Source organism: Protopterus annectens, chromosome 3.part0, assembly GCF_019279795.1.
Source record: "Protopterus annectens isolate FY-2018-M chromosome 3.part0, PAN1.0, whole genome shotgun sequence".
Classification (NCBI taxonomy): Eukaryota; Metazoa; Chordata; order Ceratodontiformes; family Protopteridae; genus Protopterus; species Protopterus annectens.
The window spans coordinates 1,923,300,523-1,923,313,758 of record NC_056731.1 but is presented as its reverse complement, the minus strand read 5'-3'; the positions used below and the strand labels follow the sequence as shown (position 1 = coordinate 1,923,313,758).

The window sequence follows — 13,236 nt, the reverse complement described above, 5'->3', positions numbered from 1 at the left end:
CAGCCACAGATTTGGTTCTCCTTGTGTCAAAACTGTTCACATCATCAGTATTGCGGCCACAAAAGACAATGGCAATCAGGCAAACTTTCAAAAGATTCTTAACTGTATATGCTCATCTGATATGACAAGTCATTAGCACAGACCACTTGTGTATGAACAGTCTTTAATGTAAAAAAAAAAAGTATGCAAGGTATACCTTTATTTGGATGAAAATCATAAATGTGCCATGCAGATGGTCGAATGTACAGCACAGAAATTTCAAATAAATGAAAAAATGTTGTTTGAATGACTGAGCGAGTGCAAAGTGTAATTCGCACTTACGCCATTCAAACATAAGGTATCGCATTTCTACATTGTTGCATAATGCTGTCGCAACTGAATCCATTAGGAAATGTTAGTTCGCGCAAAGTTGTGTGGGAGACTATGCACCCGGTACTCTGAATTCTGTGTATGGAACTGTAAGGACTCAAAAGGGATGTCAGTTACTGGTTGTGGAAGGGTATCAGTTCTACCTTGAAAAATCGGTAGAGTTGAAAGAGTACTGGTGTTGCAGACTGAAAAATAGTAGGAGATGTAAAGGGAGATGTGTTACAGAGAGTTATACAGATGGTTATAGATTATTAAAGAGTAAACCGCATTACATTGTGCCTGATAGCTTACAAGCTGCGGTCTTTAAAGTAAGGGATAACATGAAACGTTGTGCAGAGCACTCCATAGAAGATCCATGCAAAGTAGTTTCTGAAGTGCTAGCAACAACCTCTACAGCTGTAATCAATGAATTACCCAACACAACATTGCAACAAAGCATGTGTAGATATAGATACAACAAGAAGGTAGCCACATTGAAAGACTAGTATTCACTAAGAGGGTCAACACCAGATATGCTACCCATTAAGAGTTTGATACACAACAGAAATATTGTAGTTATTACTACTGTTGATAATCTGAGAATGTTGTGCTCATCTAAGTATATATTAGCAGATGGTACTTTTCCAATTAGTACAACAAAATGTTGGCAAGTATATAGTATTCATTGCGCTCTGGATAGTTCAAACAGTAGAAAGGTTCTTCCAGTAGTCTTTGGCATACTACCATGTAAAACAGAAGAATGTTATGATATGTTCTGGGATGTAATACTGGAGCTAAACACATTGCATGATTTGCAGCTATTACCCAATATGGTTTTGACTGATTTTGAACATGCAGCGGTAACTGCTATTAAGCGGCATGTAGGTGCTACCACCACTAAAGGCTGTTGGTTCCACTTGTGTCAGAATATATGGAGGCATATACAGAAGTTGCATCTTGTATGACAATTTGGCAATAACGTGTCCTTTGCTATGTTATGCAAAGAGATAGCAGCACTTGCATTTGTGTCACCCTCCGATATTGCTACCACGTTTGAGGAAATTGAAAATCACATGCCAGACTCTGGGAAAGCATTGTGCACGTTCTTTAAAGAAACTTATATTTATGGCCACGTAGGCATGGCATGCACAGTACAACATCAGAAAGACTACCACCTATATTTGACAGCTCATTTTGGAATCAAAGTAATACATGTGGAATGGGTTACCCACGTAGTCAAAATGCTGTGGAGGGATGGCACGGGAGGCTACGTAGTTTAATGGGTAAAAAACCCCCTATATTTGCTGGATGTCCTGCATGCAATAAAACTCAAGCAAAACCATGTGGAAGACCTTAGAAGTAGGTATTTACTCTGTTTACCTTCGTCTCCTAAAAGGAAATGCGTTATGGATATAAGGAAGCCGGCTTTGAAAAACTGCTACATAAATGTAATGAATTTACTCCAAGCGGTTTTGTAAAATTAGCTGCACAGTTCTGTTAATTTTAGTTGGATGAATGCATGCACTTTCATGTGTTTACACTCTATTTCTGTTTCACTGTCGGAATATGGGTCACAACATACACTTTCTTGATGAAGGTATTTACTTGATGATGTATGCTTTTGAAATACATGGCTTTCATATGCAAATGTGCCCTACTGCGTCTTAAAGTCATACTGCATTGGCGAACTACAGAAATAAGACTGCAGGATGCATCTAATATTTACGATCAACATTTACGTGACATGGATGTTCTCGGGAAACACTTATCTCACCAGACTGCCAGCGTTCGAAAATGGACAAAAACAGTATTCCACTACTTGATTTTTGACATTTACAGCATGCACTATGTTACTTGTCGATATTTTAAGTCAGTCATATGACCACTTATTCTTTTCATTTTCATCCAAATAAAGGTATACCATGCAAGGTATAGTACATTAGCTATGTTAGCTCACGATATATCTGCCTCGTAACATTTTTTTTACTCTATTTACCCATGAAGTCTTCATTATGCATGCATACACTACCTTGTCTTCCAATCTATCCATAAGGGTCGTAGACAAATGTCCTACTTTCAGCATCAATGTTGCCACTAATTTAGCATCTTCTATTTCTGTCCATCGAAGCTCTAGGTTTTTAATGATGTCATCCATAAGTGCCTTCTGACCAGCTGTCCTCACGCAAGTAACATAAAATTCAGCCAAGGTGGCTAAATGCTTGAAGCCGAGTCTCCTCAATCTCCAGTGCACCTCATTCTCTACTAATCTCAAAGTCTTGTTCCTGTCATTCTGCCCCAGATAGTACAGGCTCCGCAGGAGGCTGACCAAGTTTCCATTCCAAACAGTGGAGATCTAATTATAGAAAAGCAAACAGTTTGCAAATACTGCAATAAAAGTGTAAGGATGTGTTTAGAAATACTGCAACAAGAGTGCAAGGGTGTGACTTCCCTTAGACAAGCTGCTACTGTACTACAAATTATGAGTTACTACTACTTCACTATGAAACCTTGGAACATAGATTCTCACAAAATTATGCTGCAAACAAAGCTTCACGTGGTACATACACCAGCAGCTTTTTAACCACCAGTGGTGCCAAGTTAGCAAAATACACAGAAAAAATGTGACTGACTCCACAAGCTTACAATTCCCTTCACACTTGCTTATAAGCACATGGACATCTAGCCAAAGTACAATTAGTGAGCTTTGGTTTGTAATTGAAACATCTTGCTTGTATCCATATGGCATAGGAACTTGTTAGCACTGGTTTGCAGTTCTCTCATTTAAGGAGCATAGGCACTGACAAACAAATCCTTAGCAAACTTTCCAGCCAGACCTTCTTACTTGCAAGAAATCCCTTATTTGTTAATGAAGGAAAAAGTCTTCATAGAAATGCAAAGATGCACACCTCTAAAATCAAATAAATTAATGACTGTATTGAGTAAAAGTATATGACAATTTAAATTTTATGAAATGGATGATGTGTGGCAGTTGTTGCACATTACTGCAAAGGCTGCAAAATATGAGGTTCTAGGTTGGTCCAGTGTTGTAGAGAGCTAAAGCCTAACTACAAACCAGGCAACTGACAGAAGTGGCAGGGAGGGATGGGCATTACCATCCTGGGTGGGTTTGTGGGCAGACCGATGGGTATCTACCATATTGATCCCTGGTGGAGGCTGGGGAAGGCACACTGGTAGGCATGCCAAAATAAGGGAACAGAGTGGAGACGTGACTGAGCTGCTGCAAAGTTGGGGTCAATACAATGCACATATCCACTGCACGCCTGCCTTGCCCCCCCCCCCCCACCTCAGGCTACCATTAGTTCCGCATGGGAAGGAGGAAATGGGTAGAGCAAAGTAAACCCCCCAGACTCATGCAGAGATGTGCTGAGCCTATGGGTGCCCAGTACCACAACTGGCCCCAGCAACACAAGACTCTGGAGGGATGGTAAGAAGACAGCTGGTAGGCATGGCATGGGCAAGTACCAGGGTGCCAGGCCAATACCATGACAGATGAAGAAATGACTAAAAAATGTAGAGGAAAGCATCCATGTGCTGCACTGAATACCTAGGACTAAATCAGACACAGCCAGAAGACAGCAAAATGACAAAGTATCAGAAGGCTCACTTTTACATGGTGGTTTGCAAAAGAACAACAAGTTTGACAAGGTGCCCTAAATAGCGACTAAGAATACAGCCTGATGATTGTCAAGAAGACTAGATTGCATTACATTAACCATTCAATTGCATCGGAAATCAACAAGATGAACTGTGCTAGGAGTACTGCATGACCAAAACAACTTGCCTGGTAGTCTGACACGGAACTGCACACCATGAGCATTACTTACTATTTATTTAGAATTTAATAACAATTTGAACTTTCCATATAATGTAACTTCCGTAGTAGTAAAGCGTGACGGCACCCACCCTTAACCCCCATTATCATCAATGTGGGTTGTTAAGAGGAGCACCATTCCCATTTACAAACAGCATTACCTAAAACAAAGTTTGTAAGTACTGCTAATCAGGGGTATGCTGACACTGGAAAATATTTACATATTCACATCCCAGCATTCTTATCAAATGTCTGCAAAACATCATGCAACTAAACACAGTAGAGAATGTAGGTCATACTATAATGAAAGTATGTATATACCAGTAAATGACTTCACTGCATGTCTGCATTCTTTTGGCAACATAACAGAGGGCCAAGGCCATGAACTGCTAAAAAAATTAATCTTGTACTTCTGGGTTTAACTCCCTCATTCTCCAATGCATACTCCATAATTCAGTTAACCACACTGTCACTCCCAGTTCCCCCCTGGGGGAAGAGAAAAAGAGACACTTTGTACTTGGGTTTACCCAGTTAACAAGAGTAATAACCTGTCAGAGTTTCTCATATGCTCTGAAGCCCAGGTCTGTTTAAAAGAAAAACGTCCTTAAAACACTAACAATAAGGCATTTTACATGGGCTAAACCTAAATGCTGAAGGACAGTGAACACACATGCATCTGACTGTAAATCAAAAGTAAGGAATTCAAATGTTGTTTACTTTCAGTGTGTATGTGTGAGTACACGGGGTGCAGTGTAGGGAGTCTACCTGCTTCGGTGCAGCATAGCAGAAGATTTTTATGGGGAGGCCCAAAGTAGTCCTCTATTACAAGGAGAGTATCAAGGGCTTTTCTATAGCCCGAGGAAGTCTGACTGAATAAGTACAAGAACTTGGTGTGATTCGCAAACTATATCGCTGATTGACAAGTACATTTCTTGGCATTTTAACCTTTCAGTGTTCTGCATTGTCTTAATTTTGCCTCACTGAATTGTTATATATATTTTCTGGCATTGTTTTCTGTTTCTCATCTGTCCTGAAACTGTTTCCCCCCACGCACCCTATTCTTGTGGTGTTGTTATAGTTGGTGGCTTTGCAGTTGCCCACCCCTACTGTAAATTTGATCTGGGACACCCCTCCCAGTCTGGTGTTCACTCTACTTAATAGAGAGAGAACATCTGAGAAGGCCAACCCACTTAGGTTCTTAACCTCTGCTCCTTCTTCCTCTCTCCTTACACTTTACTTAAAAAAAAAAAAAAAAACTGCACTTTATTTTGCTTTTGCCTCTTCTTAAAAGCACTTAATTCTATTTATTCTGCTGTATTTATTACTGCTTGTTAGTAGCCTGATTAAATTGTAATTGTTATTCTAAACCTTTGGTTTAAGCACTTGAGGTTCAGACCAGTTGTTTTACATTAAGAAGGTTTGTGGTCTGCACTCTTGTGGGAGGAGAGGGTAGATTCCGCCCTTCTGAGCTGGGAATTTCTGGTTAAAAGCTTATTGTGCCTGCTTATTTGAACTGTTTCCTTCTGAAATTGGTACGCTTTGTTTGCTCTGGCAAAGACTAAATTCAGACCTGCTGAATCTAGCTTTGTTTGTATAACTTGAGCAGTAATCCAGACCATCTTGTTTTAGAAAAGGTGCACCCTAGTGGCAGGAGTGTGCAGTTAGAACTTGTCTGATTGAAGACTGCTAGAACGGGGATCAGTTTTTAGCTTTTTATTGGTTAACTTGTTTAAATCAATGCTCATTTGCTACTTTTATATTAAAAAAAAAAAAAAAAAAATACACTTTATGCATCGCCGGGGTTAAACTATACCTGGTGCCCTAAAGTGCACTCTTCAAATTTTCCCTTAAAACTAGCCAGTTTTTTAGTTTTAGCACTCAAATCTGTTTCTTTGCGTTCAGCACTTGTTCAGAACTTGCTGTAAGCACTAAATAAGCTACAAATTACTACAGCACTCGACTTTCCTCACTTGTCTAGAGCAAAAAAGTTTTTAGTACTTAATAAATAAGCACCTATCCAGGCATGTTTAAGGCTAAGCTCCCGGTGTTTTCTCCTGTCTACCTGATGAATCTGGGCATCTTGGGGCAATGCAAAATTGTCTCATGTACACAGACAAGCCTCTCCTCCTACCACCCAACACTACAACCTGTGAGAGATGCACTTATACAGCCAAACTGGAAGCAAAGCTCTCTTCACCCAAGACTGAACTAGACAGTCAAGAGAAGGTAAACACTTGCACCACACAACACATATCACATAGTCCCTCAAAACCTACACCACCAAACATAGCAACACAAAACACGCACATACATTCGCGGAGGCTCTCAATAAAAATCTGCTCAAGCAACAGAGACCTCCAAAGCCAAAACGCATGCAACCTCCACCCCCCCAACACAACCCAAATGACACATAGCTCACAAACTCAGTGTGCCACTCAATCACAGCCCATTAGGCATAACAACGTAACCAACACTCCAGTCATAGGTGACTCTATAGTCAAGCACACTGATGTCCCACTCACCAGGTTAAACAAGGAAAAAGTTACTGTCAGCTGCCAGGATCAGCCACATAACGCATGCACTCAGGTCACTCCAAAAGTACAAATATGACCCTGTCATTGTCCATGTTGGTGTGAATGACCTGAGACATACCTAACTGGACTACATGAAGAGAGACATGGAGGAGCTCTCCGATCTTCTAGCCCAGGCAGGTATGACCCTAGCCCTGAGCAGCATCCTGCCATCACCCAGAATGATACCATAGTACACGGACAAAATGACTGACTTCAACAATTGGCTAAGCTTCTGGTGTCATTCTAAGGGGATCCAGTATCTCTCTGCCTGGGACAACATGATTGACAGACCACGATGCTTTGCCAGAGATGGCCTGCACCTGTCGCCCTTGGAATTCCGGATACTGGCTAAGGTTCTTGCCACCCCTATAGTGCCTTTTTTAGGCAAGGTTCAAATGACAACAAATTCACCACGGTAACAGGTACAAGCAAGCAAAATCTGAGGGTAATGCTACTCAATGCTAGAAGTCTAAACATCAAAATGCATTCACTCAAGGCACTCCTTAAAATGGAGAACATGGACATCTGTGCAGTGACAGAGACCTGGTTCAAGGCTCCAGAGAGCACCCCTGAATTACCAGGCTACAATTCATACCACACCTTTCGGCCACCTAACCTGGACCAAAACACTAAAGGTGGAGGCGTGTCCATATTCATTAAGGATATCCACACCTCCAGGCTAGTTGCTCAGCATAATGCATCCGAAATTATCCAAGTTCAACTAACTCTGGGCAATCCAAATTGTAACTTGTTACAGATCACCCACCATGCCCCAGGATTCCCACCCCTCATTTCTTGATACACTGGAAAATATTGGGGTACAACCCAACACCCTAATAATGGGTGATTTCAACTACCCCACCATTAACTGGGAAAACTACTCATGTACAAACTTTTGCTCAATGTTTTCTGGAATTCATAAATTTCAATGCCTTGGATCAACTTATCCACACCCTCACCAGGGGCAGCAATATCCTAGACCTGGTCATTACCAACATGGGGGACCAGTGTTCCACACCAGAGGTCAATTCCTCATTGGTCACATCCAACCACAAGCTAATCAGCCTAGACATCCACATCCCGCCCCCACCCCCCATTAGGGAAACCACTGTAAAAAATTTCTCCAAAGCCAACTTCACGCTTCTTAAGACAGAAGTAGCAAACTTCATGACACCCATGCAGACAGACAATAGAGGTACGACTGCTGAATCCTACACAAATGCACTTTATAAGCACTTACACGAGTGCATGGATCGTGCTATCCCTAACAGAACCAAGATGCTATCCTCCAAAAAAAGGAAGCCAATCTGGTGGTCCCCTGCCATATACAAACTCCACAACAGAAGAAAGAAACTGTTGCAAAAAAAGAGTAAAATCCCATGACTGGAAGAACTATCCGGTCAGCCTCAATAAGAAGCGGAGATCCCTCATAAAATCCTCCAAACCTAGTTATGAAAACAAAATCGCCACTGACTCTAAAGACAACCACAAAGCATTCTACAGCTATGTCAAGAATCGCAATGGCAACACTCAGATCTGCTCTAAGTTACAGCACAATGGCATAAATATACAGAAACAACTGATATTGCCAACATCCTGGCAGATAGGCCCTTTAGGGGGTGGGGGTAAAGTTAGCACTGAACCTATCTCTATACCGCAAGAATGCAAAGTTCCTGTAATCACGGCTGCACAGGTAAAAAACACTCTCCAAAGCCAAGAACACAGCATCCATGGGACCTGACAACATCCCAGGCGGCATTCTACATGAACTACAGAATGAACTGGCACCTCACCTAAGCACCACGTTCAATCATAGCCTCACCTCAGGCTTTGTGCCCACTGAATGGCACACAGCGACGGTTATCCCACTCCACAAAGGGGGAGCCACCACAGACCCCGGGAACTACCTCCCCAATAGCCTAACGAGCCTGGTCTGCAAGGTCATGGAATGTATCATCACGGAACTTATAAACAAAGACATTGGTAATCGCCAAACTCTGGACACCTCCCAGTTCAGGTTTGTAAAAGGCAGATCATGTCTCCTTAACCAGATTGACTTCTCTGAAGCAGTTACCAAAGCCGTAGACAAGGGTAAGGTGGTTCACACAGCCTATCTAGATCTCACCAAGGCTTTTCACACCACCCCCCACTCTGGAAATATAGATAAACTCACTAAACTAGATATAAATCTCTATGTCACAAGATGGGTTGCCAACTGGCTCACTGACAGAACCCACACTGTGAAAGCAGCGGAGTCCAAATCTGACTTCAGACCAGTGACAAGTGGAGTACCACACGGTTCAGTTCTGGGTCCTCTCCTGTTTGGCATCTACTTTTCTGAAGTACAGGCTAACACAGAAGGTCTTTGGCTAACGAAGTTCGCAGATGACTGCAAACTAGGAGCCATAATTGAAACTCCTAACGATGAGGACATACTACAAAAGAGCCTCACTGAGACAGATGCCTGGTGTCAAAGCCATGGCCTCAAGCTCAATGCCAAAAAGTGCATTGTCATCCCCTTTGGTAAAAACTGTACCCATGAGCTACCACATAGGTGGAAGTCTACTTAACACCAAAAGTATGATGAGAGACCTTGGGACACAGATGGACAATAGTCTCTCCTTTGATAATCACATCGCCACAGTAGTCAGGAAGTCCTTCTATGTGGCACACATCACAAAAGGTTTCTCATCCAAGAAAAAAAAAGAGGTCATTGTTCTCCTCTACTCGTCACTCAGACCGATTATAGAGTACAGCGCCCCTTTTGGTATGTACCTTACAAGATATCTACAACAACTGGAAAGGCCGCAGAAATACCTCACAAAGAGGATTACTGGCCTCAAACACATGCCCTACGCAGACCATCTTAAAAAACTCCAGCTTTACTCTGTTGCATATCGCCTACTCAGAGGCGATCTCTGCCTAACATACAAAGCTATGTCAAACCCAGAGCTGTTGGACATGCTCCACTTAAAGAAATCACAATCCCTCCGCGCTACACGCTCTAGGGACCTAAACCTTGTCACCATAATAAACAGAACATGCTGGAGGGATAGATTCCTGTCCCAGAGACTTCCCATACTTTGGAACAAACTACCTATCGATATCAAACAAAGCTCCTCATTAGCACTCAAGAAAAATCTTGATGGTTGGATGGGAAATAGGAAATTCACCCCGGGGATCACCTCTGTGGCTCTGCTTGACAAGGGCACAGGAAAATAATTTTCTTGGGTAGCGAAAGCCAGGGTACCTTTTTGGCTAGGCTTGTATAGGCCCTAGGGCTGATAGCGTAGTACCTACCTATGAACCTAAGCCAAAAGAAGAACCCCCCCCCCCAAAAAAAATAAATAATAATAATAATAATAATAATAATAATCAGCAAGACGCTCTTCACCTAGCACCCACCATGCTCTCCCACCCATGACATAAGAAATTTCCTCTGGTACAGCAATTCTCCCTGGACAGTGAAATAAATATATTCTTACCCATATCTGTGGAACTAGGAAAAAAAAAAAATACTTCTTGATGGGTCCTTGGCTGGCCATATCTTCTCCAGTAACAGTTTGATATATTTTTTCCTTAAAATACCACACTGAATGAGCAAATGTACCCATAGTAATTCATATTAAGACATACAGTATTAAATACATAAACACCACATTCCTAGAGTCTGACAGTAGCAAGCATCTTCCTGCAACTTGCTTGACATCTAAGGAGCTCCCAACAGTTAACAGCTGGAAGAGGCGGCACTTGTTACATGTACTAAGCCCAAGACTGACAATCACAACATTCACTTTTCTCCAAGGTATGGCAGTTTTGCACTTTGTTTCTACAAGTCTGGGGATGCGGGGGGGGGGGGGTGTACTTTTCCGCAAAAAGCAACTTTAAAAGAAGAAAAGTAAAGTTTGACATTCACTGCTCCCCTGCATTTTCTGTTTTTTCATCAGTATCTCGGGTTCGCACTCGTGAGTCTTGACATTTCAAAAGGGGGCTGTGACAATGTGAGGTATTGCCAGTTATGCCAGGAGAAGCAGGACAGTGGATCTGTAACATATGTCAGCATAGCTAGCTGGAGTTTTATAAAGAAGTATATGTCATTCGTATACCAAACTGATTTGTACAGATGCTTGTGTTGAAAATGTATTTGTAAAGCTGCTAGAGTTAAAAATGTATCAACAGTGTGTCCTGTTGGACAGAAAATGAAATACAGTTGTATGTCAGACTGTATTTTAACTACTGAAATATTGTAACAGAGGATACTGGAAGAGGTTATCTCAGTCCAGCTAACTTTGAAAATAGTGTGAAATTAAATTACTTAACTTAGACCACAAACACCATATCTTACAGTTCTGACTACAGCTAGAGACAAAATGTTTGGGAAAACAAGTACTAGGAAGCCTTCTGTACTGTTTTCAGCAGTGAAGTAATTGTTGCTCTGGAAGGGTAGAAGAATGAAATTGTTTTAAGACTTCCAGAAGTTGCAACAGATCTTAGCAAAGGGGTGTGTGAGTGTGTAAGTATTATTGACTCAAATGTGCGAGATTCTGAGTCACTTGCTAGGAAAGGGGATAGTATGGGAACCAGAAGTCAGAAGACCAGATGCATGTGATGGCATTTTGTAATCCAGGGTAAAAATTATGTTTTAATACTAGACGAGACTGAAGTCTCAGAACAGTCTTTTTTGTAACCTGGCATAGAATGATCTCTCACCTACTTCATCTTGGCTTGTTCTAGTAAGTGACCAGGGAATAGTAATCCTTTCGATTAGTCTGGAAAACATAGTGAGATTAGTTAAATACTGTTTTTCTGCATCTGTGTGAATCTATCCATCTGTGTTATTTTAATATATCCTGTGGTCAAAACTCTGGTGTTTATTGTTGATAAATATTCTATATTTTCATGCTTTTTTATTATTTAATATTAAATCTACTTAAACATTTCATTATGGCTGGTCCTTTAGAGAATATTTTAACCTTTGAGAGTATTTGTATCTATTTAGTGATTCGCTGGCCACTCATGATAGCCTTACTGCATTGGTCAAACACTAATTTGTATTAATATTAATTTCACTCAGTATAATTGGGGACCCTTGTTAGATCCTTAGAGTAGTTGGCCTTGGACTGTCTGCTGACAGTGTAACTACCTTGTAGTCTGGGAAGAAGGGGGCACAGCTAGTGTGTGTGTGTGTGTGTGTGTCTGTGTGTGTGTGTGTGTGTGTGTGTGTGTGTGTGTGTGTGTGTGTGTGTGTCTGCGTGTGTGTGTCAGCTGCTTGGAGCAGGGACACAAAGCACTGGTTTCACAGAGAGGATGCTGGAGGACTTGGCCTGAACATTCGCCTGAGTACTCAGCTCTACAACTGTGCCACTGGGGAGTCTCATCAGGGCCCTGGAGAGACAGGCAGAGAGAGAAATCCAAATCCCAGACAGAGTGTGTTCCCTGTGTGCTCTTCAGGGAAATTGTGCTTGATGCAGAGAGCTGCATCTGGAAACACTGTGTGCATCTATTTTTGTTCCAAGTGAACGTCCCTCTCCAGTGTCAGTGGTGAGGATTAAGACTCCTTGATTACTGGCCCAGAGAGAGGATGTCGCAGGAGCCAAAACAGAGAACAGTACAAGTATATTTATAATATGCAGTATTCAAAACCCTCCTTGACAAAAACACTGGGACGGCTGACAAATAAGGTGGAAGTAGCTACAGAATTACACTACAGAATTACAGAAGCACAAACTTCACAGTGCAGAGTCATCCCCAAAGTAGCCACACAGTTGCATCTGACACAATAAATCTCGGTGAAGGTGTGGAATAAAGACAAACAGCAGCAGGAGAGAAATATGCAATGGACACATTTCTTGACAATGTAGACTGCGATTCCTTTGGTGAAGACAGCTCTGATCGCCAACAAATAAGCCACAGTTGTTATATAAAAAAAATTAAGGTTGTCAGCATTCAACATGGATTCAGTCTGCTTGGAAGCCACAAGCCCATCTCTCTATTACATGCAGAACACAACTAGACAATGCTGTTAACCACTTACATAGTTTGGTGAACAATCAAGTTGCTAGTGGATGTCCAGTGTCAGAGGGGCTCCCTCTATGTTTCTGCCATCACAAAGAAAACAAAAAGAGCAAGTGACTGATCCAGGGGAAACAAAACACACATTTGAAAAGAAGCAGAGGTTCATCCTGATGGATAGACTACCCATGTGAAAGACCAGAAGTGACTCCTTACACAAGAGGCTGAAGGCCACAAGAAAGTTTCTAAGATGCAAGTTTCCATGACATTAAACTAGAAGGTTCAACAATGGGAACACAGGAAAGGCCATCAGCCAAGAATTTCAAGTTCCCAAACACGAAAGGGATTCTTCAAATGAAGTCAGAAATGCAGAGAACTGTTAAAGAGCTGCTTGACCAGCTAATGCTGTGTCATAAATCCAGTCTTCCACAAGGTCAAGCACAGGCAATATGCACCTTGCCTGTGGTGTAA

At 41.7% G+C, this 13,236-nt stretch overlaps 1 protein-coding gene across 1 annotated transcript in view; it reads right to left on the bottom strand.

Annotated features, from left to right (window-relative positions):
- The window catches only part of TBRG4 (transforming growth factor beta regulator 4), a 1,565,288-nt gene that overhangs the window by 1,481,119 nt on the left and 70,933 nt on the right, over positions 1 to 13,236 (bottom strand). Inside the window, exon 4 of the mRNA XM_044066066.1 lies at positions 2,378 to 2,701. Within this exon, the coding sequence (XP_043922001.1) occupies positions 2,378 to 2,701 (324 nt within the window). The remainder of the gene's footprint in view (positions 1 to 2,377; positions 2,702 to 13,236) is intronic.